General features: G+C 43.2%; 4 protein-coding genes across 4 annotated transcripts; 2 read left to right on the top strand and 2 right to left on the bottom strand.

Annotated features, from left to right (window-relative positions):
* Positions 1-1703: 1703 nt before the first annotated feature.
* nr2c2 (nuclear receptor subfamily 2, group C, member 2) lies at positions 1704-8843 on the top strand. The gene is made up of 14 exons (XM_067239620.1): positions 1704-1780; positions 2310-2422; positions 2778-2966; positions 3058-3160; positions 3232-3411; positions 3591-3738; positions 3841-3931; positions 4177-4322; positions 4595-4772; positions 4926-5047; positions 5226-5365; positions 5794-5931; positions 6476-6581; positions 6687-8843. Exons 2-14 carry the CDS (start codon positions 2354-2356, stop codon positions 6859-6861), a joined length of 1785 nt encoding a protein of 594 aa, XP_067095721.1. The 5' UTR covers positions 1704-1780; positions 2310-2353; the 3' UTR covers positions 6862-8843.
* A 259-nt stretch (positions 8844-9102) lies between these two features.
* Positions 9103-10316, top strand: mrps25 (mitochondrial ribosomal protein S25). Its single transcript, XM_067240206.1, has 4 exons — positions 9103-9331; positions 9486-9592; positions 9688-9775; positions 9971-10316. The coding sequence occupies exons 1-4, from the start codon at positions 9198-9200 to the stop codon at positions 10158-10160; spliced, it is 519 nt and encodes a 172-aa protein (XP_067096307.1). The 5' UTR covers positions 9103-9197; the 3' UTR covers positions 10161-10316.
* Positions 10317-10409: 93 nt separating this feature from the next.
* Positions 10410-17139, bottom strand: LOC136946030 (rabenosyn-5). The gene is made up of 12 exons (XM_067240205.1): positions 17050-17139; positions 15969-16252; positions 15639-15773; positions 15349-15449; positions 15194-15239; positions 14918-15079; positions 14390-14655; positions 14150-14220; positions 13958-14044; positions 13742-13844; positions 13454-13558; positions 10410-13366 (listed from the first exon to the last, which is right to left on the bottom strand). Exons 2-12 carry the CDS (start codon positions 16129-16131, stop codon positions 12233-12235), a joined length of 2373 nt encoding a protein of 790 aa, XP_067096306.1. The 5' UTR covers positions 16132-16252; positions 17050-17139; the 3' UTR covers positions 10410-12232.
* A 3906-nt stretch (positions 17140-21045) lies between these two features.
* trh (thyrotropin-releasing hormone) lies at positions 21046-22901 on the bottom strand. The gene is made up of 3 exons (XM_067240573.1): positions 22762-22901; positions 22328-22531; positions 21046-21713 (listed from the first exon to the last, which is right to left on the bottom strand). The coding sequence occupies exons 2-3, from the start codon at positions 22518-22520 to the stop codon at positions 21127-21129; spliced, it is 780 nt and encodes a 259-aa protein (XP_067096674.1). The 5' UTR covers positions 22521-22531; positions 22762-22901; the 3' UTR covers positions 21046-21126.
* Positions 22902-23724: the final 823 nt, after the last annotated feature.

The following is a 23724-nucleotide window of genomic DNA, read 5'->3' as shown; positions in this document are numbered from 1 at the left end:
AAATGTAGCCTAGGATTTTATTTTACTTTAGTGGAATTCCGTTTATAAAAGGTTAGGGTAGGCTAAATAACATTCAATTTTCTCAACACTTGCCTGGCCTTCATGGCCCTCCACAAAAGAAGCAGACTGGCTGACGTCAGCGCTGTCTGGTTTGCGTTGCTCTGTGCGCTTGGAGGGAGAAAAAAGCGCAGGGTGAGAAAGAAGGAAGAAGAAAAAACTCCAAACACGCCGGCGTTACGGGGTCACGAACTATGACCTTTCACAGAAGAAAAACAAAAACAAATATTTTTTAAATAATCAGAGAACAACAAACTACAATCTTTGTTCAAGGGGTAAGTTTTGGTCTTTAGTTTAAGGCTATTTAAAAGGAATGGAGACACAGATAGACAAAAAGAGCATGTTTTAGGCTGTCTAGCTGGCTCCCTGTAGCGAGTCTCTTCCCCAGACAGGCCGGGAATGAACGTCATTAGCGGCACGGTCTTGCTTCGCGCGTCTTGATGTTTGACTGAACTTAATTAATACAATGACTAGCCCTCATGCCTTTGGTTTATGCAGCATTATATTAGTGTATTCCATGTGACAAGAGATGTATGTAAAATGTAAAACGAAGATATTGTAGTAACTATTGCATATGTAATAGTTATGTCAGCTGGCTAACATTAGCCATGGCAGTCGGTTTTAGCGCAGTTGAACTCGACCCTTTTACCTTTGCCATCTCGGGGAAAATGGTGGTATGAGTGGATTGCATATTGTAGCGCAATAAGATGAATTTTTTTATGAAAATATCTTTTTAAAATGTCAGACGTAATTCTGTGCATGCAATCAATTTAATTAGTTGTTTTTCATTTATCGAGAGATTTGGCGAATAGCCACATTCTCCATTTTGTTCCGTATTTGATGCATTTGTCAGAAAGGCTGGACTGACTTGGAGGTCCAGCCAATGAGCGGACGGTCCAAAGGCGAATGCTTACTACTTTAGCCAATACCAATCTTCACTGCAGAAGTGATAAACCCCTCTTTCATCATTTATCACCAGGTTCTAAAGTTCGTAAGCATATGTATTGTAGTTTTCAACAATAAATCGAATCATTTCGTCAAGTTTGTTAAAATAATGCCACCCTTCTCTCCAAAAATGGAGATAGATTTGCGGATCAGAGAACTCGGGTCAAACTGGGGGTTGTGCATGAGTATAAGTTATCACATATCACCAAGAGCATACAAAAAAAGCTCACTGTGCACGGGAAATGGGCAGGATGCAATCAATAATTGTGTGGGGATCTTCTGGCTACATTTACCGGGAGACTGATAGCACGGTTAGGCTACCCCAAAATAGTTGCACTGCAGCCATCTCTTACTCATGTTGTCAGAGTATATTAATCTGATTAAGTGAAATGTACAGCTAGGAGATATTAAACTAAGCAATTCAGAGCAGGATAGCCCATTTTCTCTCCGAGTTAAGCTACTCAATCTTAAATAGATAATTGATACAGTAGACCTGCGGGAAGTCTGCGAAGTATAGGCCACATGGGCTCTTAAAGTTGAACTAACGTTCTTGATTGAAGCACAATCTATTTGCCTTATAGTACTATATAAGCTATGTAGGTTGGTCCGGCACATACTAGCCTATATGTTCTGGTAAAGGATAATCTTACTGTCTCTGAGGTTGACACAAATCTTTGGCAACCCTCCAAACAGGCTTCACTAATGACCTTACATCACCATGACGACCAACATAGATCTGCATGCTCAGCAGATAGTGGCCTCTGACAAGGTGGCAGAGGTGAGTGACACACTCAACCCCACTTGCCTGTGTGTGAGTGTGTGATGTGTCTCTCTGTTTGGTGAGTGTGGAAGTGTGTGTGTGTAAGAGAGAGCGAGGGCACGATACCCCTGACCCATTCAGTGCTCCTCCTTAAAATATGATATTCACTTTGTGAGACAAAGGCGATATGCAGCTGCCTGGATTGTATGGCGGACTGTTGGGGGCTGGTCGATTCTGTCTCCTCGGTTGCCGTGGAGACAGAGGCCACTCTTAACCTTCAGTGGAGAGGGGTCACACTGAGGGCACAGTCAAGCAACTCTCCCCTCCTGCATGCAGCCAGTGAGTATGGGACTGAATGTGTGTGTGTGTGTGTGTATGTCAGTTTGTTTATCAGCTGTGTTGCATTAGTAGTTTGTAATTGTAGGTGTGTACTTAATGTTCTGTATGTGTCATGTAATATTCAGATCTTGCATTGCTCCATGTTTAACTGTTATGGGGATATGTCGATCAGTATGAGGTGTTTGAACAAGGTTCTGTACATGTTCAGTGTGTGTTTGATTATAGGCACAGTCCTCCCCTCCAGACTCAGTGATGAGTGGCTCGTCACAACGCTTTCAGATTGTCTCTTCTGAGGCTACTGCCACACAACAGTGTATACAGGTACCCTACCACACTACCTTACACTACAACTGTACATTCTGTACACTCTTACTGGAATTTGACAAAAAGTTCATTTTTATACCTGGTATAGAGTGGTTTGCTGGAATTTCTGTGCATACCAAACCATGTTTTGGTTCGAAATCTCTGTTTTCTTAAAGTATGTTCTCTCTCTCTCTCCCTCCCTTTGTCTCTCCCTTCTGTCTCTCTCTTTGTCTCTCTCTTTGTCTCTCTCTTTGTCTCTCTCTTTGTCTCTCTCTTTGTCTCTCTCTTTGTCTCTCTCTCTCTCTCTCTCTCTCTCTCTCTCTCTCTCTCTCTCTCTCTCTCTCTCTCTCCTCTCTCTCCTCTCTCTCCTCAGATTGTAACAGACCAGCAGACAGGTCAGAAGATCCAGATCGTCACAGCCATGGACCGGTCCAGTGGTCCCAAGCAGCAGTTCATACTGACTACAGCGGATGGTTCTGGGACAGGCAAGATGATCCTGGCCTCTTCAGAGAAGCAGCTCATCTTCACCACCTCAGACAGCATGGTGCCAGGCAGGATACAGGTATACAACACACCACAACACCACCACTCTACTGTAAAATACAGATGGAACGTGCTGAATAACACAGAATGTCGGTCTTCCTGTGTTCCAGATCATGGACGCAGCCTCAGTGGAAAGGTTGCTGGGGCAGTCGGGGGATGTAGGCCGACCTCAGCCTGTGGAGTACTGTGTGGTGTGTGGAGATAAGGCTTCAGGTATAGATACACACATGTGCACACACACATACACACAAACAACCACCTATCACAACTCCTGTTTTTTCCAGGGAGACACTATGGGGCAGTCAGCTGTGAAGGTTGTAAAGGCTTCTTCAAGAGGAGTGTCAGAAAGAACCTCACCTACAGTTGCCGCAGCAACCAGGACTGCATCATCAACAAACACCACCGCAACCGCTGCCAGTTCTGTCGTCTGAGGAAGTGCCTGGAAATGGGGATGAAGATGGATTGTGAGTGGTGTGCTACTGTACAGTCCCGAGACACACCCAGACAAATGCATACTGTACCCACACAACTAGCCTACTATACACATCCCTCTGTCACACTGGAGGTCCAGACATTTGAGTGTTATTGCGTGCAACACAAACATAACAAATGTTGGTGGACATATTCTGTACTGTCCCCTCAGCGGTGCAGAGTGAAAGGAAGCCTATCGACCTGCCCCGCGAGAAGCCAGCCAACTGTGCCGCCTCCACAGAGAAGATATACATTAGAAAGGACCTGCGTAGCCCGCTCATAGCCACACCAACCTTCATCACCAACAGAGAGGGCTCCAGGTAGGTGATGTACCATCTGGCACGAAGATGCAACATCTGTCTGCACACCAGCACACACATCAGACATATGAACTCGGTTCTGGTACTATGCTTTGTATGCAGCTCCAACCTATTGGACCCTGGGATTCTGGTGAACATCCAGCAGCCACTCATCCAGGCTGATGGGACTTTTCTGCTGGCCACTGGAACTAAGGTAAATGTTCTCTCCTCCGGTCCTGACCCCAGGTCTGGACCTGGCTTCACGAAGCATCTCAGAGTGAGAGTGCCCTGTACAGTCTTATTTAAATACGATATTTTTAGAATCATGGAACTGATGCCTTCTTTTAGTGGCTTTGTGAAAATGGATAGATTTCTGATCTTCTTGAATATATGGATTTGGGTGGAGTTCCCATTCCCAGTGGTTTGGTTAGTGGCTAACCAGTTGTGTGTCTCCGCCAGGCAGAGCCAGGACAGGGGGATCTAGGGACGCTGGCTAATGTGGTGACATCACTGGCCAGCCTTAAAGATTCTCTCAATGAGTCTGTGAACAATGGCGATACCTCAGACAGCCTGCAGGAGGAGCAGTCTGCCAGTGAGATAACACGGTACACAGTGTGTAGGGCAGAGGAGTGTGTGTTGAGTGAGATACTTTGGGACAACTTGTGTAAATGTGTCTGGTTGTGGGTTGTCTGCTGATGGATGTCATGCATCAAAAAAGAGCAACATTGTTTCAGCAGTTACTGGAGGATGCAAATGAGAAATGATCATTTATTTGTTATTTGTACTCTTAAATCGATAATCAGGGACATTAAAATTTCTTCTCAAATGGATAGACTGGTTGAATAAAAAAAAATTCTAATGTGTATGTTTGTTTTAGTGCCTTTGATACACTGGCCAAAGCCCTGAATCCATCAGATGCTGGTGCGGGGCAAAACCTGGCGGAGGAGGGGGACTGTTTGGATGGAGCCACAATCCAGGTGATCAGCCGAGACCAAGTGACCCCCATTATTGAGGTGGAGGGGCCGCTGCTCACAGACACACACGTTGGCTTCAAGGTGGGGGCTTAGATCTATGAATATTATCTTTACCTTAGCCAAATAATGTATCAACAAGTTAGCTAAACCCGTTTATTATTCTCTTTTATTGTTCTTCCATCCCTCTATCCATGCTTTAACCCTTCCTCCTGTCTCTGTGTGTCTCTGTACCAGCTCACTATGCCCAGCCCTGTTCCTGAGTATCTGAATGTACATTACATCTGTGAATCAGCATCCCGCCTCCTCTTCCTCTCCATGCACTGGGCACGCTCCATACCTGCTTTCTCAGCTCTCGGGTGAGAACACTGTCATCCTAGCAGGTTCATTATACTCAGAGCACCACTATTGGTGTGTTTATGTGGAGGTTTGTGGGTATTACTATGTTAGAACTAAGTGATGGATGTGTAACACCTACTTGTATTTAACCTACTGTTCAATACTCAGTGCTATCATCCTCCTGTCTCTGTCTCCCAGTCCAGACAGTAACACCAGTCTGGTACGGGCCTGCTGGAATGAGCTGTTCACCCTGGGTCTGGCTCAGTGTGCCCAGATCATGAACCTCTCCACTATCCTGGCTGCTATCATCAGCCACCTGCAAAGTAGCATCCAGGACGGTATGGCCTCAAGTCTCAGCACAAACCTACACACCTGCCCAGACACCAACATGCAGATACACACACCAAAGTACAGCCTTTCATTCTTTCTAATTATGTCAATTGGTTATATTATATAGTGTTTGTGTGAGTCTCTGTACACACTGTTGCATCTAATTTCATTGGATCTATATTTACATTTAGTCATTTAGCAGACGCTCTTATCCAGAGCGACTTACAGTAAGTACAGGGACATTCTCCCCGAGGCAAGTAGGGTGAAGTGCCTTGCCCAAGGACACAACGTCAATTGGCACGGCTGGTAATCGAACCAACAACCTTCAGATTACTAGCCCGATTCCCTAACCGCTCAGGGAGTCAGGTGGCCTATATGACTTATTTCGTAAACATTGCTTGTTGTTAGCTGAGCTCTGTGTGTGGGTCCACTGCAGACAAGGTGTCCGGGGAGAGAGTGAAGCTAGTGATGGAGCACATCTGGAAGCTGCAGGAGTTCTGCAACAGCATGGCCAAGATGGAGACAGACAGCTATGAGTATGCCTACTTGAAAGCCATAGTTCTCTTCAGTCCCGGTAAGTGTATCTGACATTTTGTCCAGATATAGTATCAAATGAATGGCCAGTGTCCAGAAGGCTGACATTTTGTCCAGATACAGTTAGGTCCATAAGTATTTGGACATTGACACAATTTTCATCATTTTGGCTCTGTATACCACCACAATGGATTTGAAATGAAACAATCAAGATGTGCTTTAAGTGCAGACTTTCAGCTTTAATTTCAGGGTATTTACATAAGATTTTTAAAAGTGACAATTAGATTTATGATTATGTTAGTTTGTCCAATTATTTTTGGTCCCTTAAAACGGGGGGGGCCACAAATAAAATGTGTTGTAATTCCTACACCGTTCACCTGATTTGGATGTAAATACCCTGAAATTAAAGCTGAAAGTCTGCACTTAAAGCACATCTTGATTGTTTCATTTCAAATCCATTGTCCATTCAAATCCAAAATGCTGAAAATTGTGTCAATGTCCAAATAATTATGGACCTAACTGTATATAAGTAGTATCATAGTATGATGACAGTTATCAATTATTTTTATGTCTCATGCCCACAGATCATCCAGGTCTGAATAGCAGCAACCCTATTGAGAAGTTCCAGGAGAAGGCCCAGATGGAACTTCAGGATTATGTGCAAAAAGCCTACCCACATGACACTTACAGGTAACATGACACCACTGTCTGACTGTTAAGATACTTTGTACCTTGTCTAGTCCCTTTCTTCAGGGAAGCATTATTACCTGTCCTGCTGTCTGATTGGCTGTCCAGGTTGACACGTATCCTGATGCGTCTGCCAGCCCTGCGTCTGATGAGCTCCAGCATCACAGAAGAGCTCTTCTTCACAGGCCTGATTGGCAATGTCCCCATCGACAGTATCATCCCCTACATCCTCAAGATGGAGACCTCCGACTACAACAGCCAGATCACAGACTCCAGTGCATGACCCCCCACCAAGCCCCTACCCACCCAAGAGCTGTAAATCTGCTCCACCCCATCCCATGACCACGGCCTAAAGAGATCCCTTTCAGATTGTGTTACTCTCAGACAGACTATTTCAATGCATGTGATGCATCTCAGCTGTGGTCCTGCAAAACTGAAATTAAGAATGTTTCCTGAAAGAGATGCATATGGGGACTTGGAGTCTCTGATCCAGGTGTCATTGCTTAGAGCACTAAACTCCAGAAAGGGGAATCTTGACAGCTTACCCTGGAACCTTCTTTCTCTCTATCAGTAATACTTAAGAAAATTCCTTCTATAAGGAGTGTACATATTTGCTTCATTGTTCCATTCTGCTTTTGTTCTATGCACTGAGACGTTTGTTCAGTATACTGCTCCAGTTACCGCTTGCTCCTGCCTCTAATCTCAATAATTGTAGTATTAAATCAACATATACTAGGAATGAAAGCAATGCTTGGCTGAATGTTAAAATGGAGATATCAAACTTGAAATTATTATACACATTTCGTATTTTTAATTTTAAGATGAAGATTTTAAGATTACGATTTTATGCCGGTCTTTATTTTAAAGGCAACCACTTTCTTCACAAAAAAAGGAAAGAAAAATAAATCTGAATACATTTCTAGTCCATGAGCAGCTAAACTTGACCCTAGACCTAATGTACAAAGTATTTAAAAGGACAAGCCATCTGTGTGCACTTTTATTTCAAGTTAATTCAGGAAATACTTTCATTTGCCTTTATTTCCTAAATTAACAGCGTCAAAATGTAATTGGTGTGATAACTGTCCATATTTTGTTATTGGACAGAGTATTCTCATAGATTCTAAAATTAAAGCTTTTATTTATCTTAAGACTTAAGCTATTTCCTAAATAAATTGCACATTTACTGTATGGTTTAACCATCATCTCTGTCTAAATTGTTTGTTATCTTGTTGTCACAATTACTGCATGTCTACATTTCTTTTGCCTTCATGACAATCAAGCTTTGTGAGAGCATTGGACCCTGTCTCCTTCTGTTCTGTGCATCTATGTTGTCATCTTGTCATTGGCAGCCTCCAAATACTGACTCAGTGATGTCAGTCCATTTTAATTGACAACATCATTTCTAAATACTGTTAGTTTCACAAATATGAACAAAGTGTTTGTTCGTTTCCAACATTGCCTTTTCTTTTGTTTCTTACTACATGGTTCAAATTGAATTTGGTAGTATTTGTGCTGAAGATATCTTCTGTTTGTATTCCATCCTTCAGTATTTCTGTGTATTTGTGATATGTTTCATTTTATCATGGAGCTTAATTTGTTGTTGGCAAATGTGTTCTCCTATTCTAAGTGTACTTAAAGTACTATATGCCAACTCTAGTACATTAACATAATCAACAAGGGTAACAGTTTCAGAGGTAAAAAGTATGTTATCTTGAATAAATGCATATTGTCATTTCTACGTTGAAATGACTGTTTATGTCTATGTACTAAGCTTTATACTACATGTCATTTGATTAAAAGGAGTGCATGCCCCCTTTTTACCAGTTTTCTAGTGTTGTCAGTGTTTGCCCCAAATACAGAGGGCATTTGTTTTTTATTATTTTATTTTTTTGCATTGATGTGCATGCATTGCTAATATGTTTTATTAAATGCTTTCAGGTGAATGCAAAAAAATGTGAAGTTAAATATTGTGGCTTAAAATATACTATTTACCTAAACACTTTCCATATGTGTTTCTAAATACAATAGCCAATGTGTTTCATGAGGTATGACATTTTGAACAAAATGTAAATTATATGTTTTTCCATATGTGCTTTTTATAATGGTTTGATTTGTGTGACTGTTAGTTCTGAGTGACACCCCTGTTCAATGTGAGTCTATACTGTGTTCATGACCAGAGAACCCCTACCATTTAGTTACTGACAGGATTGAGGCCTTTAGGCTTTTACGTTTCTGCATTTATATAGCCAGGCTTTTTCTACCTCAAAGGAGCACAATTTAGCAAAAACATTACTGACAACTGACATTTCTGTATCACATTATTTCCTGAGGCCACAAAGTCCAGTGGTGAAAATAATAAATGTGTTTATGCACAGATAAAGGTACATTTATATATCTCATAGACGATCACTATTTTCCTATTTAATTTGAAATATTTGCCGATTTAAATAAGCAGGCTACCACAGACTACAGACAGAACTGAACCATAGGATCTGACGCCATCAGTCTGCGCCTGCTTGACGTCATTACGACACGACTCATGCTGTACACTAGACATTTTCTGTGTACACTTAATATAGCGACTATTCTCAAATATAGCGTTTAAATAAAGGCCTGAAGATGCCTATGAAAGGACGGTTTCCCATCAGACGAACATTAGAATACCTCCAGAAAGGTGAACTTGTCTTAAAAAACAGAGTCAAGATTATGTCGGTAAATTACAACACAAGCGGAGAGCTCAGCGAAGGAGCAAGGTCAGTTTTTGAACACGACCTCGTACGGTTTTCATGATAATAGTGACTAGCAACTAGTGGGTACTGCAACTATCACATTAACACTTTTTTGTCGATTTATTTCTGCCTTAGTCTTCGTTAATACCAATACGTTCACGTGACTTGTGCTTTGCAGAAAGTTCGTGTTCTTCAATGTACCGCAAATACAGTACAAAAATCCTTGGGTCCAAATCGTTATGTTCAAGAACATGACACCGTCCCCTTTCTTGAAATTCTACTTGGGTGCGGTTTGTAACATATGCAGCCACATTTATTAGCTGGTAATATATCATTAAAATCTGGTAGTTTGAAGTATAACTCGGGCATCTTTGCTGTAGATGATGGTGAGCAGGTGCTAGTGGATGTGGAGGGGAAGGACTTTAAACACATCACCCAGCATGTGAAGAAGATTCTTGGCAAGACAGAGTAAGTGTTCCATCCTGATCCCTACCCCTTACAATCGTCTTTATTTGGTTCTATATTCTGACGATTGAACTAGGAATGTGCCAAATAACTGGACCCAAGCTATAAACTGTCAGGTGCAACTCTTTAACCTTTAACCTCTCTAACCAGATTTTTGTATGCTATCCCTCCCACCACCACCACCCTTCTCTTCTACAGAGAAGTCTTGCAGATGGAGGCTCTTGCCAAAATGGAAGCTTCTAATCCAGCCAATTTTGGGCCCAAGAAATACTGCCTGAAGGAGTGCATCTGTGAAGTTGAAGGCCAAGTACCCTGCCCAGGCACCACACCTCTGCCCCAAGAGATGACAGGGAAGTACCGCATCAAGATGGCAGCTGCACAGGACTGAGCTTTGATTGCTGCAGAGGAAGGAATGGACTTAACCAAACCATATTATGTTTCATGGAATTTAATGTTTTGTATTTGTACATAAATTGATTAAACATGATTATCTTGTATTATCTGAACAGCTCTGTAGTTAAATGAAATGCATTGTTTGCAAATATGTTCCAATTAATGTCATATGATTCCCTTCAGACTTGATAATCTTTTGAAGTCTATTCATCAGATTTATTAACTGTACTCCCATAGTGGGGTTTTAATGTGTGGGATTGATTTCTGTTCCCACTCTCTGCTTACCTTGTACACTGACCCAAACATGAGGAAGAAAATACACTTTTTTCCAACACTTTTATTAGTGCTGGAAGATAGAACTTCCTAATTATGATGACTAAAGTGAACAGGCAACATTATCAAAAAGCGACAAGTCATTCACATTTGCCACAAATACATTAGTCATAATTCCATTCATGTTGTTTCAAAGCAAGTTCTGTGTTTAGTTACAGTACAATTGAGTTAGTGGTGCATGATCAACAAATACTGTTCTAACAAAATTAAAAGAATATTCAACTGGATGGCAATGAAACCAATGTAAAATGACAAACTGTTGTGTGTAATAATACTTGGTGGTGCTTGATTGATTTAATGTTGTTTCAATTGGCCGTGAGATGGGAATCAGAAGACAATATTCAATATAAGACAAAAGTAGAGTACAAACAAGAATAATCAGAGTACAGAACTTTCTTTTTTATGTGCCACTGCAAAGCCTTAACATCTACATTACAGCCCAACATCTCCATAGCAACAGTAAGCTATGCGTTATTTGTAAGTGCTGAGAGACCTGGCTGAACATGTTGCATAACACTGGATACAGACTGAACTTGTCTAACGAGAGAAGCCATTAGCTGAGGCTTATATCATTCATCTTCTCCACTGGGCTTGAGGTATGTGTGGGAGAGAACAGGATGTTTGCAGGTTATTCAGAGTTCCACATCTGACCCTCCTCACCATGTTAAGAAAGCAAACGAAGGAATGGAGAACCTAGGATAACACCTGTATTGAAACACCTGCACATTTTGGACCATGGGGTGGTATTTCAAATCATGCAAGTTCAATGGAAAACAAATGCATTTATCCTGTGATTAATCAACAGTGATGCTATTATATTGAGCAGTCTAAAATATAAATTTTTTTGTTGACTTGGCTCACAATAGCTTAATATCGTGTCAATTAACATTCCCCTCCAGTGTCTCATCTACAACTGATCAAGGATATAAATTAGGATTTGCCAATGACTTTGTATGTTAAACTCTCAAAGTTAAACATTTATGCATTTGGAGATATGACTGGCTTTAGCAGTAACAGTATATACATGCTTTGTATTAAGGAAAAAAAAAAAATCGGACTTTACTAAAGCTGTTACAGTAAACAGCTAAGACATATTCTATTGAATTAACATACTATTGAATGCAACCCTGCCCAACTGATTTGTTCTACACAACTGTATCTGTGCATAGAACTGTGTGTGTGTGCACAGTTTCTAAATACACTGCATTGTGCTTTGTTACATACCAACATTTGTTTAAAATGAACAGTCCTAGGCCTTTGAATGATGTCATGGTGTGTCAGTGTTTGTATTAGTATGGAATAATATTAACCCTTAAAATATAGCATTTTTCTTTTAAGTGCTAGGCTGCCCAACATTGTTAGAGTGACTGACATCATTTTAAAGTGACTTACTCTATTCACTCTCCTTCAAAGCAGCAGCAAGTACTTCCACCTTTGTAGTGCCATGAGGTGAGAAAGGAAACCACTGATATCTGATATCCACCCCGAGTACTACATCTGTGTTGTGTAGTGTAGTAGACTAGAAGGCGAAGATGGAGACCACCTCATGTTGAGAACCACCAGGGCACAGCTCTTCCTCAGATGCATCTGACCTCACCCTCCTCAACCACAGTGGGGTCAGCAGCCATTAAAAGGGAGCCGTCATAGAGCCTGATGAGCTTCGAGCACTGCGCAGACAGCCTTGTTTTAAGTAGCAGGTGATCGGGGGGTGACGGAGGCATGATGGAGAGTGTGTCAGTGTGTCTTTTTCTTCTGTTCCTGCAGGGTGCGCTGTAGCTCTCTCAGGTTGTCAGACAGCAGCTCCACCTCGTCCAGGCGGCCGTTGAGCTTGGCGTCGAAGATGTACGCTCGAATGTTGTCAATCTGCTGTAGCAGCAGCTCCTCCTCGATCACGTCCACGTCTGGTAGGACCTCGTTGTCCGCCCCCTCAAAGGGATTGGTCGAGGCTCCAAGAGAACTCCCGGAAGCCTCTTTGAAGGGATTACCTGCATCGTCCACCTCTTCAAATGGGTTACCAGGTGCTTCCCCTGACTGCCCCTGAACCACCCCTCCCTCCTCCACCTCCTCGTCAAAAGGGTTGTAGTCCTTCCTGCCATTAGCCACCCCTTTGTGCTCCTTCTGGATCTCCTCAAAGAAGGGATTGGACGGATCTTCCTCTATGGGGGTGGAGTCCTCCTCCTCAAAGGGATTGAGGGAGGTGAGGTTCTGTCCATCTCCACTAGGGGGTGTCACCTGCCCTCCTAAACTCCTCAGCCTTGGGGGTGACTCCTCCTGACCAGTCAGGGCAGGGAAAGACCTCACAGAGGATGGGCTTCCCTCCGCCTTAGGAGTTAACTCCTCCTCCTCCTCTTCCTGCTCCTCTTCCTCCCCTTCTTCTCTCTGGCCATGGGAATGGCCCAGCTGGTTTAAGTCAAGAGAGCTTTCCCAGGTGTAGGTGTAGGAAGGCTGGCTGGAGACCGGAGCCTGGGCTCTGAGCACCCTCTCCTCCCGTTCCCTGTCCTCCAGGCGCTGCAGCTCTCCCTGCTGCAGGCTCTCCTCCTGGGCCAGCCTCTGCGAGAGGGCGATGGCCAGGCTGGTTTGCTGCTGGTCGTACTCGTCCTGCAGCTGCCGCAGGTTCTCCTCCAGCATGGCCGCCTCGTCCGCCCGCTGAGCTGCCCGCGCCTGCCGCAGGAACGACTGGATGTTGTCGATCTGCTGCAGCAGGGGGTCCTCCAGCTCGCGCGTGTGGAGGGAGTCGGACGAGGGCAGCCAGCCCGCAGCCTTGGTCATGCGGGGGGCCCTGGGGGGATGTGGAGCCTCTCCGTTGGTGCTGGGTGTTGGACGGTTCCTCTCTGAGTCCTGCCTCCTCTTCTGGGCCTCCTGAGCCACCTGGGAGGAACACAGAAGGAACGGTCAGGACTGACATTAGATTCTGCCCCTTGTACCGACAGTGATTGATTGATGGGTCCTCCCTACCACTCTCTCCTGCTGGAGTCTCTTCTCCTGCTCCTGCTTTCTCCTCTCCTTCAGCTCCCCGTACTTCTCCTTGGTGGGCAGAGACATCAGACCCAGCAGCTTCTCCTAAAGCAGAGGAGGGGGGGGGGTTGTAGTGATGGTGTGAGAAAAGACTGAGAGAACGAGTGAGAGAGTCCACCTTAAGATATTAGACTTGTTTTTAAGATATGACTTATTTTCACTCTGATCCCCACTCAGTTATATCCCCCTCCCACCCCCCCACCCTCCGTCTTTGTGTGTGGGGCAAACCTGGACAAACAGGGTGGCTGTGTAGCGGACCATCCTCTGGAGCTGCAGGGTCTTGGGATGGGGTGCTGGCTCCTCCTTCATCCCCAGGGTCAGGATCCTCTTACTGCAGACAACAGGAGGGAGCGGCTCAGTGTCATGTCCAGGAGGAAATGCATCGAGCTTCATTCTTATATCGCTTAACACTACAACATCGTGTGGATTTGCTAAAGCATGTACCTTAGTGCGTCGATGAGTTCATAGTATTTCTGAACCTCCATCCTCAGCCCCCCGGCCGTGTCCAGGTTGTAGGTGGTCTCTCCAGCACTGTGAGCAAACAAGCCAGGAAGTGACATCATCAGGGTCCCCCGTTACTCCCCACCCCACCCAGGTCTAAGCTCAGCTTGGAAACAAAGTACTAAGAGGACTTACTTGAGAGATTCTGCCATTCGGATATATTCTGGAGCCTTTTCATCCACCTTGTCCATGCACAGCCTCAGCCTCTGGAGGGGAGACAAGGCGAGTGACGGTGAATGCCAGGAAACAGACCGAACGGGAATGACAGGAAGTCGACAACAAAATGAACAACCGAATGGAAACCGCGTTCCTGGGGTGAAAAGATCCAAGAGTGCCCCGCCACTTCCTCTCCCAGAGGCGGGCCGTCCGGGTTACCTCGTAGAGTTTGACGATGTCCGGCACGTGGTCCTTCTCCTCCAGCTTCTGCTGCCTCTTCAGCAGCGTGTCCATGCAGTGGTGGCAGCAGCGGATCCTGTCGTCGTCCTTCTCCTCCAGCATGGAGCTGACGCTGCTCAGGCTGCTGATGCTGCCTCTCCTGGAGCCGTGTGCACTGCCGCCGCCGCCGCCTGTTGGAGGGGACTGGGACTGCCCGGGGCTGCCAGGGGCACAGAGAGCCTCCCGGGTCCCGCTCGTCAGCTTGACTGGGGACAGAGGGGGAGACGGAGGAGTCAGGCTCGTATTTCACCGAGCAGGACATGGAGGTTAGGATCAGCTAAACCATCCGTATTCTGGCTGATTCAAACCGCGTGTGATTGAAACGCGTCTGTCTCCTTGCTTTATGTGATGCTTTGTTTTGTTTTTGTTTTATCTTTTGAATGCGTTCAATTGTATTCACCCCTTGAATATCTTGAAAGGTGCTTCATACATAAATGTCATTTCTCCCCCTTCTTCTTCTATACTCACAAGCCAGTGGCAGAGGAACAAACTCCATGCACTTCCGACACATGATGGACCCACAGAGGCGGCAGTGGTGACGCCTGTTGCGCATGTTGAATTTATTCCCACAGTCAGGACAGAATGGTACGTCTGAATCATTCACCCACGACACAACAGACTTTTCTATTGCTGAGGAGAGGGAGGGAAGGGATGAAGTACAACACAATGACTAACATTAGAAGACCCTAGACCGGTGATGTTCCACACAAAAATACATTGTATCACACCTATTTCTACACTTACCTCTGATCTTGCCTGCATCCGTGTTTGTCCTGTCAAAAGATGTCAACTGAAAAGAGAACACAAGAAAGATGCATGGCTGTTAATGTGTATTTCACTGCTAAACTTTAACAATGTGCAGCAGTGTAAAAAAAGTTGAAGTGAGTTTGTCCTCCCACCTTTTCCAGTCTGATGATGAGCTTGTTGACTTCAATGACGTAGTGATCGATCCTGGCAGCCCGGTGCTTCTTAAAGAGGTCCAGGTGACTTCTGGTCGCTCCTGTCCATGTCAAGTGATAAGCATTAAGAAGGAACAGTAGAAGGAAATATCAATCACAAGACTGCTTTTCCCAAAAAACAGAGTGGTTATTTGTTATGTTTTAATGGTCTCTGACAATTAACAGGAAAACCAATTGACCATCCCCCAATTCCACAGTGCACTGAGCCCCCCCGAGGCTCCCTGTCTCACCCAGCTCCTGAGGCTCCCACATGTATGGGTCCACTCCACCATAGTAGAAAGACTCATAACTGCCTGTCTCAGGCCTGTCCTCTCCATCCTTCTTTAGAAACTTGTCTTTGGCTTTCTTTGCCTTCTGGACAAGACCTACATCAATGAAAGGCAGAAATGTGTATTTCAAAGAATTGGAAAAGATGGATGCGTTTTAAAAGAATTCCAGTCTACTTTTTCCATTTACACCTGATCTCCTCCATATCTTCTGTAGTTCACTGAACATAGCAGGAATCAGACCAGGGCTCTTGAGCAGCTCTGGTCTACCACCACCCTATGCAGTTGACTCACTTTTCAGCTGGCCCCTGACGTGACGGTCATCCCCAGAATGCTCCTCCTCATAGTGATCCTGAAGCTGGTAGAAAGATTGCAGATCTTTCAGGCACAGTGGGCACAGGAAGCCCTCCTTTACCTCCCCTGTGCCCTCGAAGGGGGGCGGGTAGCTGGAGGCCATGGCTGAAATGGGCAAGTCTGTAGGGCTGTAGATGGATCATCCAGTGTGGTCTGACTCACTCCACAGTTAACTGGGTGTACAGCCCTCTCAGCCAATCCTGCCCCATGGCACCCGGGTAAAGCTGTGGAAGAAAAAGGAATAGCCTACTGCTTACATGTTCAAACGATAAAAAGGAGGCTAGCTTTAGAACACAGACTTTTCTACAGAGTTTGTCTGACGTCCCTGTCAAAACTGTAACCCTTAACGAGGTGCCACATATCTATTTACAAATGTTTTCTTCTTTATGGAAGATAAAATGTCCTTACTCTTGATAGTGCTTTCACAGGGAGGGTGTAAAACAAATAGCCTGTCTGGTTTGTTTCCAGTCTAGGCTAGTATGTGTAGTTACACAACAATCCATCGAATAGCTGGTTATCGCGAAAACCATAAAGATTATAGACATACGACCTGTTTGTAGCTATATGGACAGCATCTTTTCTATTAGATTTCAAATTGTGTTTGCATCATCACCCCTAAGAACAAGAAGGCTTTGTTTCCCCATAAGTTCGCACCCACAGAGTAGTATTGTTATCGCAAGCTAGCTAGTTAGCTGTCGATGTGCACAACAGAAAACAACAGAAAAGGCTAAATATATTTATATTGTATGAATTATCCGTCATGCACTAGCACATATCTGATAGTGAAACCACGATCATTGCTAGCTGGCAAGTTTCTTGTCTAGCTAGATAGTAAAGTTAACTAGGTAGTTGCTTGTCGAGATACTTTAGCCATTTTTGGCTATCTAGTAGCTAAGCTAGCCAGCAGCCCAGCTGGTCATCTATGCTGCGTTGTAAACAATATCGCTCTGCAGATCTAAATACACATAGTAATTCTAAAATGTCTCAGAACTGATCAATGGAAAATAAATGATGTACTCACAAGTCTATCTAGTTATTGTAAAGGTTAATAATGTCTTTTCTATAGAATGAATTATTTTGACAGCGGATAATCGCCAGCTGCAGCACCCTCCCAACGGGTAAAAGGTTGGTTGTCAGCCCTGCCTAGTCATGTGATTAGCATACTGTCTGATAAAACGAGACGACAGAAGGGACAATTAGTACGAAGTGTGAGACCAAGGTGTGACAGGCCTGCGGGTTATGGTCTGATTGAATGGAAATTGTTAAACCAATTTCAATTTCAGTATGCTAATGATTAGAATTCAATTTGGGAGGAAATTATGGAAGGAATTATCAAGTTCTGACTGGCCTGGTGACAGTCTATGAAGGGAGGTAATAAAAATTAATTTAATTAACAAATGCTTTCCGGCAGAGTGTCTTTTTGTTGTTGCTGGAAGTCTGACTTGCAATTTTGTCTTACCAAACCAAGTTTGTCCCATCAGCTTATTCCTTTTTCTGCCATTTTTTTCTTCAATCCATAAAAGTGGCATGGGATCCTGGAAGACAAATACAAATTTCATTTGATTTATCTGAATTGAACTGTGTTCAACATATGTATGTATAGGGTTGTTTAGAAAACTTCACTGCCAGGGTATTGATACAAACCTTATTTTTGGCACAAACATTGAGCATACTACAGACTGTGTCAAACATCTTTACAACTCCCTCTCCACTCCACTTTCTCTCTGTCTCTGATACACATATACACCCACACACACACACATCCTGGCATTACACTGAAAAGAACATCACTAATGGACAGGATAGTTTGTGTGTGTGAGTGCGTGTGTGTGTGGGTGTTTTGGGGACAAAAATAAGGTTTGTGTCAATACCCGGGCAGTGAAGTTTTCTAAACAACCCTCAGCTTTTGCCCACATGGCATTACCAAATTGTATGTGATTGCAAGCCATTTATTGGATATATGCAATAACATAAAGTATGGTCAAGATTTATAGATCCATAATGAATACGTAGATTTTGTCTTGAACTTGTACTTGGCGATTCCCTTCATTGACTTGGTACTTTCACAGCAATTGGGTACTATCTAATATGTCTTCACTCCCCAGTATGCTAAATGTGTTTGTAAAACCTGTGGTGGAGGTGGTGCGAATCGTGAGTTAATTGTCACTTCAGATGCTACAAACAGCTGGTAAACATGTTGTTTACCAAACCTAGGAACACTTACCACAGCACTGAAGTGTTGCATTTCAGATTCCCATTCAGGGGTTTCAATTACACATTTACAATGAGGTCTTTTCTTTTCTCATGGGCTTAATAAAATGCTGCATGGTTTCGATAGCCTACTACAGGGCTCTTCAATAGGCGGCCCGCGGGCCGAATCCGGCCCCCGAACAGCTTTGGACTGGCCCCCGGAGTGTGGTCCGGTAACCTCATTCAGTTCGTGACTATGACCCCCAAAAAATTCACTCGTGACAAAAAAAAATTCACTCGTGACCAGGGCCGGATTTACCATTGGGCTTGACTGGGCTCCAGCCCATGGGCCCCGTCCTGTAGGGGGCCCCGCCCGTTTACGTGCAGCGGAGGACTGAGCTATTAGCCAGAAAGCTAAGTTATGCTAGCAAGATTCATAGACAAGAACATTGTGTACGGTTGACAAACCGTAAATATAATTTGACAATATGTTTGACAAGAAGACTAGCTAGCTAACAAGCCATGTCATTGTCCCCAAATCAATATCAAGGTTTTCACGAACAAGGTATCGGCCATATACTAGTACTAGGCTACAGTACGGCCGCAGCATGTGTAGCGGGTTGGATAGCAAATGGATGTGAGATGATCGCATCAAAGTGGACATTCTCCAAACTGTAATTATAATTTGACAGTATGTTTAACAACAAGACTAGCCAGCAATCTAGCCATGTCATTGTCCCCAAATCAAATCAAGATTTTTATGTGTTGGCCGCAGCATGTCTGAAGTAGAGCTAGGTTGACTAGCGAGGTGAATCGAATGGGATGTGAGATGAGCGGTTACGTGACACTGACTGACACAGTGAATTCAGAAAAGGAACATTTTCCAAATAGGTTAAAAGAAATATTGAAGTCACTCATTGTTGTAATTACATGTTAGCTTGGTAAACTTTCTCAAAATTGTAAACGGAGGTTTTGACTGCGTCCCTGATGTTATTGTTACTTATTTCAGACACTTTGTACAGGCTCATACCAAGGAAAGATGTTCTTTGCTCATACAAATACAACGTAGCCAGCTCAATAATTTAGAAAGGTGAACAATTTTGCTGGAACTACTTGGTTGATTGGCTGCAGCCAATCAGAATCGAGTATTCACCCAGACCATGATATTTTAGATGCGATCGTCTTCATGCAGCGCCGGCGTCGTCTGCAGCCGCCTGCAGCCCGGCTGACTTGAAGCAGCCAATGGCATTCTCAGATTCAAGGGTGCTGCATGAAGTCAGTCCATGTCGAACGCGCCTAATAACTTAAAAAAATGTTTTGTCATTGGGGAACATTTAGTAATTGAATCGTTAATTCAGGAGAATTCAAAAATGCTGATTCATCCATGAAACAAGTGAAGTATTTGAATCATGCATTCAAACCAAGTTTTTATTTATTTACATTTAGTCATTTAGCAGACGCTCTTATCCAGAGCGACTTAGAGTAAGTACAGGGACATTCCCCCGAGGCAAGTAGGGTGAAGTGCCTTGCCCAAGGACACAATGTCAGTTGGCATGACAGGGAATCGAACTGGCAACCTTCAGATTACTAGCCCGACTCCCTCACCGCTCAGCCATTTGACTCCCTTTAATAATTCAGATTAATTAAACATTTTAAATAGACTTCAGCAATTCACATAAATAATTTTATTTTGTTTAGTTGTTTGTTCAGAATCGTGATCTCTAAATACATATAGTAGCTTGTGTATGTATCATTTTGTTCTATTTAAAGTCATGTATAGTTGGTAGAGCCCTAAAATGACCCCCACCGCCCTAAGTCTTCCATTTTTGTTAGTTAATTGCATTTTCTCCAATTGTCTGTTAATATGATATAAGATTTTTGAATCCTTGGGCCTATGCCTCTTGGGCATATGTTGTTATATGCACTTACAAAATATAATATATTGACTCCTTCAGTACGTTGTTGTAATTTCTTTATTTGTTACCGTGATTACTCATATCCTCCGGCCCCTGACTTTGCCTCAGTTTCAAGAACCGGCCCCAGCTCCAAACTAATTGAAGAGCCCTGGCCTACTACATCAGGCACATGTCCTCCGTTGATGGAATAAGGTCAATTAACCTGGGATGAGAGAGTAGCTGACATGCAAAAGGTCTGTCTATTGACTTTTGTTCATTAACTGAGAAAAAATATGATATCCTGACATTGTTATGTTAGAACACCCAATCAGCTTTTGGTCAGGGGATCATTCATTGAACCGGTGCATTCACAGAGCATCACTACAAGGGAATTTTATCAACCTATTCAATGTTATGGTAATGATGTGGCTATAAGTTCTACTTGAATAATAATGTATACACCGGTCATCTGTACCAATGTGTTTATTGTTCAACATAATTATGGATATATGGTAAGCTAAAAGGCAAAGGTAAAACACAGTTTTACAACAGTAACTTAAAAACTGTAGCCTACTCCATGCAACACGTTTTATGTAGAAAAATAATCCCTTCACCTACTTTAGTTTGCAGGGTATATTTACTTAAACTATATCTTACATCTGAGAATAAGGTTAAATAATAAAGACAAATTAAAATGCTATTGTTAACTATGAAACTGCATGTGGATTGAAATTTATAGGCTAAAACAATTATATGACAGATTAATATCCAATCCCAAATTTTCCTTTCGCTATATCCATACAGTGGTTCCTTAATATCAGCCTTCGTTGTTTTTCTTGTATAAGAACTTTATGCAATCTAACATGGTGAGGATGGACTTAATAGAAAATGTACACATGTTTCAATTAAAGGGGGTTGATCAAGTGAATTGATTGACTATAATTTTATTCATAATGTATGCCTATACATTGTATTCTTTACATTACAGCACTTGAGAAATACTCTGATTAATTTTACTGTTGTTCCATTACACCCTCGTCTGGCGCGAGCCTTTTGCCCGGGTGTTGTCTTTTCTCCTCAGCCCGGCTCTTGGTCACGTTGTCTAATAACTCGAGCAACAGGTTTGCCTTATTGCAGCTCGTAGGGTCCAGCACATCACATGGACTGCTGGCATCTAAATCCGTGACCATGTTATCCCAATAACGTTTGCCGGGGTGCTGGCGCTTGTCCAAGTCTTGGAGATCCTCAGCGTCTGGCTCATCCTCCAGGTCTCGCTTTCCGGGATGCTGGCGTTTATTGTACATCATCAAGTAGCGTTTGCCCGGGTGTTGTCGTTTGGAGAGTTCGCTCAGGAGTGCCGGGTTCTCAGCAAATTGCTCTAACATTGAGCGCTTTCCGGGATGTTGCCTCTTCTGGACTTCTATGAATGAGTCTACTTCGTCTTCGCGTTTTCCCGGGTGTTGTCTCTTCTGGACATCCGAGTAGTCTTCGTCGTCATCGTCTCTCCTCCCTGGGTGTTGTCGCTTTTCCAGGTCCTCGTTGAATCTTTTGCCGGGATGTTGCCGCTTTGCCATCCACTCTGGCAGAGAGGAAAGTACCTCTGTAAATGTAACAGTCATTTAAAATATATTTTGGCTACATGGTCAAAACAAAATGATGCTGCACTGCACGATGCCCATAAATAATGCACGTAAAATGACATATTTCTCATAAATTAAAGGAGATTTACTTTCGGAATCTTTATCTGGACAATGTCTGTCTTTTAACAGGCGAATTTGCAATAGGCCTAACGTGCTGAGATTTCACTGGAATGCATGCAAATATTTGGATAAACATTTTCCCCGCGCGCTTTGCTTGGACTCACCAAATGTTTTGCTGAGCTTCTAGGATACATATTTTATTCTCTATTATTTCAAGAAGCCATGGGCTAGGTTAAGAAAGAATTTTCGTCTGATCAAATGTGTTGTTTTACAGCAATGAAATGGAACTCAATACACATACGTGCATCAGAGCACGTTCTTAAAATAAACCGATTCGTTTAAGAGGACCATATATTAATAAACAATTTACTGTGGAATGAAGGGATTTAGAGAAGAATACAAAGTAAACTATTTTCTAGAAAAAAAAAGTTTAATGTGTGTTCTCTGTGTGTTGGAGTGTCCGCGTAACCCTAACAACAAAACAATTGTGCCAAAACAGTACTCCATTACGCACCGTTTGAGCCATCTTCGTCCTGTATCTTTTTCAGAATTGAACGGAGAAAAAGGCTCTCCGCTCTCTGTAGTATGATGTCGTCAATAGTCTTTCGGTCCCCCGTTTCATCCTCGACGGGGATTTCCTGTCCTCGAGACATCGCCAGGTTGCAGATCGTTAGAAAACCCAGGACAAGCAGGCACGCAGACTTCATGGCAAAAGTTCCTGTGACGAAAATCACAAGGAATATAGACAAACTTACTGTTAAAACAAATGGTTAAATGACACATCCCGCAATGATTACAAGTAAATGCACCACAGGCAATTTGAGATGTTTTTTTTCTTCCAGGAGAGATCGGTGCGCACTGCAAAGGCTGTATTATTAACACAGTTTCACATACATAGGTTGATGTTGTATAATTTCTGAGAAATTCATTAAAAACAATCAAACTCACCTATGATTGCTTAAGATTAACTTTGTCCGTTTTATAGTTGTTCGCTGCACTGTTTATAACCTTAAACTGCACCTGGCTGTAGGGTTTTTCTCTGTCTCTCGCAGCGGCTACTGACCCGGTAAAACCGAGTTTAGAGGTATGTGCAGATACTTTTCTTCTAGCTATTTATACTCACCGGCCGTCCTCGTCACACCAACCACGCTGTAGTAATTTCACAGGATTCCTCGTCTCCATTGATGTCACAGATCCGTGCGCATCCGGTTGTACATTACACTCCAGAGGACGCTGTCAGGTTCTCATCCAAATCTGAATTAGGCCTGTAACTGGGTTTCTGAGAGGGAAATCTAATGATGATGACTTCAATTGACAGAGCATTCATCCAATAAAGTGTCATTCAAACACATTGGGGTGCGCTTCATTCAAATGTCATGGCATCCATACGTTTTTTGTTAAACCATCCCGCATAGAGCACAAAAAAGGAAACAAACAATTAAATTCCTTATGCACTTAGTATTGACGCCTAATTTGGAGTCTTTTTTAAAAGACTGCATGCGGACACGTTTGGTCTATAAGGTATCTAAAAGTAGGGGAAGTCGATTTTTCAATTAGTCAACCCTTATTGTCCAAATATTACCATTATCTAATGTAATGTAGCAAAAACACTTTACAACAGTTTCATCGATATGGCGATATATCCCCTTCCGTCAAGCGTCAAAGGTGCGAGGCTGGCCCCAGGTGGACATCAAATGAGCCCGAAGGTAACGCATTGCTCATCTTAATTCTGTTCTTGTGTGAAGCTCCGTGCGCCATGTGTCAGATATTTTCGGATTATTGATAAACTCGTCTTGAAAACCTACAGTTAACCTCAGCCAACGGAGAGATAAGGTGGGAATGCACCTTGTAATCGTGATTAACTGTATTCACAGTGCTGACACCTTCAATACTTCTCATGTTTCAGAGCCC

This window comes from Osmerus mordax, chromosome 7 (assembly GCF_038355195.1).
Source record: "Osmerus mordax isolate fOsmMor3 chromosome 7, fOsmMor3.pri, whole genome shotgun sequence".
In the NCBI taxonomy this organism is placed as follows: Eukaryota; Metazoa; Chordata; class Actinopteri; order Osmeriformes; family Osmeridae; genus Osmerus; species Osmerus mordax.
This window is presented reverse-complemented; position numbering and strand designations above follow the sequence as displayed.

Bases quoted from the DNA above. Each gene is read 5' to 3' on its own strand.
- nr2c2 (XM_067239620.1), top strand. From the start codon at position 2,354: ATGAGTGGCTCGTCACAACGCTTTCAGATTGTCTCTTCTGAGGCTACT. The intron at 4,323-4,594 runs GTACACAGTGTG...TGTTTGTTTTAG, and splicing joins TCTGCCAGTGAGATAACACG to TGCCTTTGATACACTGGCCA. The intron at 5,932-6,475 runs GTAAGTGTATCT...TCATGCCCACAG, and splicing joins CATAGTTCTCTTCAGTCCCG to ATCATCCAGGTCTGAATAGC.
- mrps25 (XM_067240206.1), top strand. From the start codon at position 9,198: ATGCCTATGAAAGGACGGTTTCCCATCAGACGAACATTAGAATACCTC. The intron at 9,593-9,687 runs GTGCGGTTTGTA...TCTTTGCTGTAG, and splicing joins TTTCTTGAAATTCTACTTGG to ATGATGGTGAGCAGGTGCTA. The intron at 9,776-9,970 runs GTAAGTGTTCCA...TCTCTTCTACAG, and splicing joins AAGATTCTTGGCAAGACAGA to AGAAGTCTTGCAGATGGAGG.
- LOC136946030 (XM_067240205.1), bottom strand. From the start codon at position 16,131: ATGGCCTCCAGCTACCCGCCCCCCTTCGAGGGCACAGGGGAGGTAAAG. The intron at 15,450-15,638 runs GTGAGACAGGGA...TGACATGGACAG, and splicing joins GTGGGAGCCTCAGGAGCTGG to GAGCGACCAGAAGTCACCTG. The intron at 13,559-13,741 runs GTTTGCCCCACA...CCTCTGCTTTAG, and splicing joins CAGCCACCCTGTTTGTCCAG to GAGAAGCTGCTGGGTCTGAT.
- trh (XM_067240573.1), bottom strand. From the start codon at position 22,520: ATGAAGTCTGCGTGCCTGCTTGTCCTGGGTTTTCTAACGATCTGCAAC. The intron at 21,714-22,327 runs GTGCGTAATGGA...TTACATTTACAG, and splicing joins GGACGAAGATGGCTCAAACG to AGGTACTTTCCTCTCTGCCA.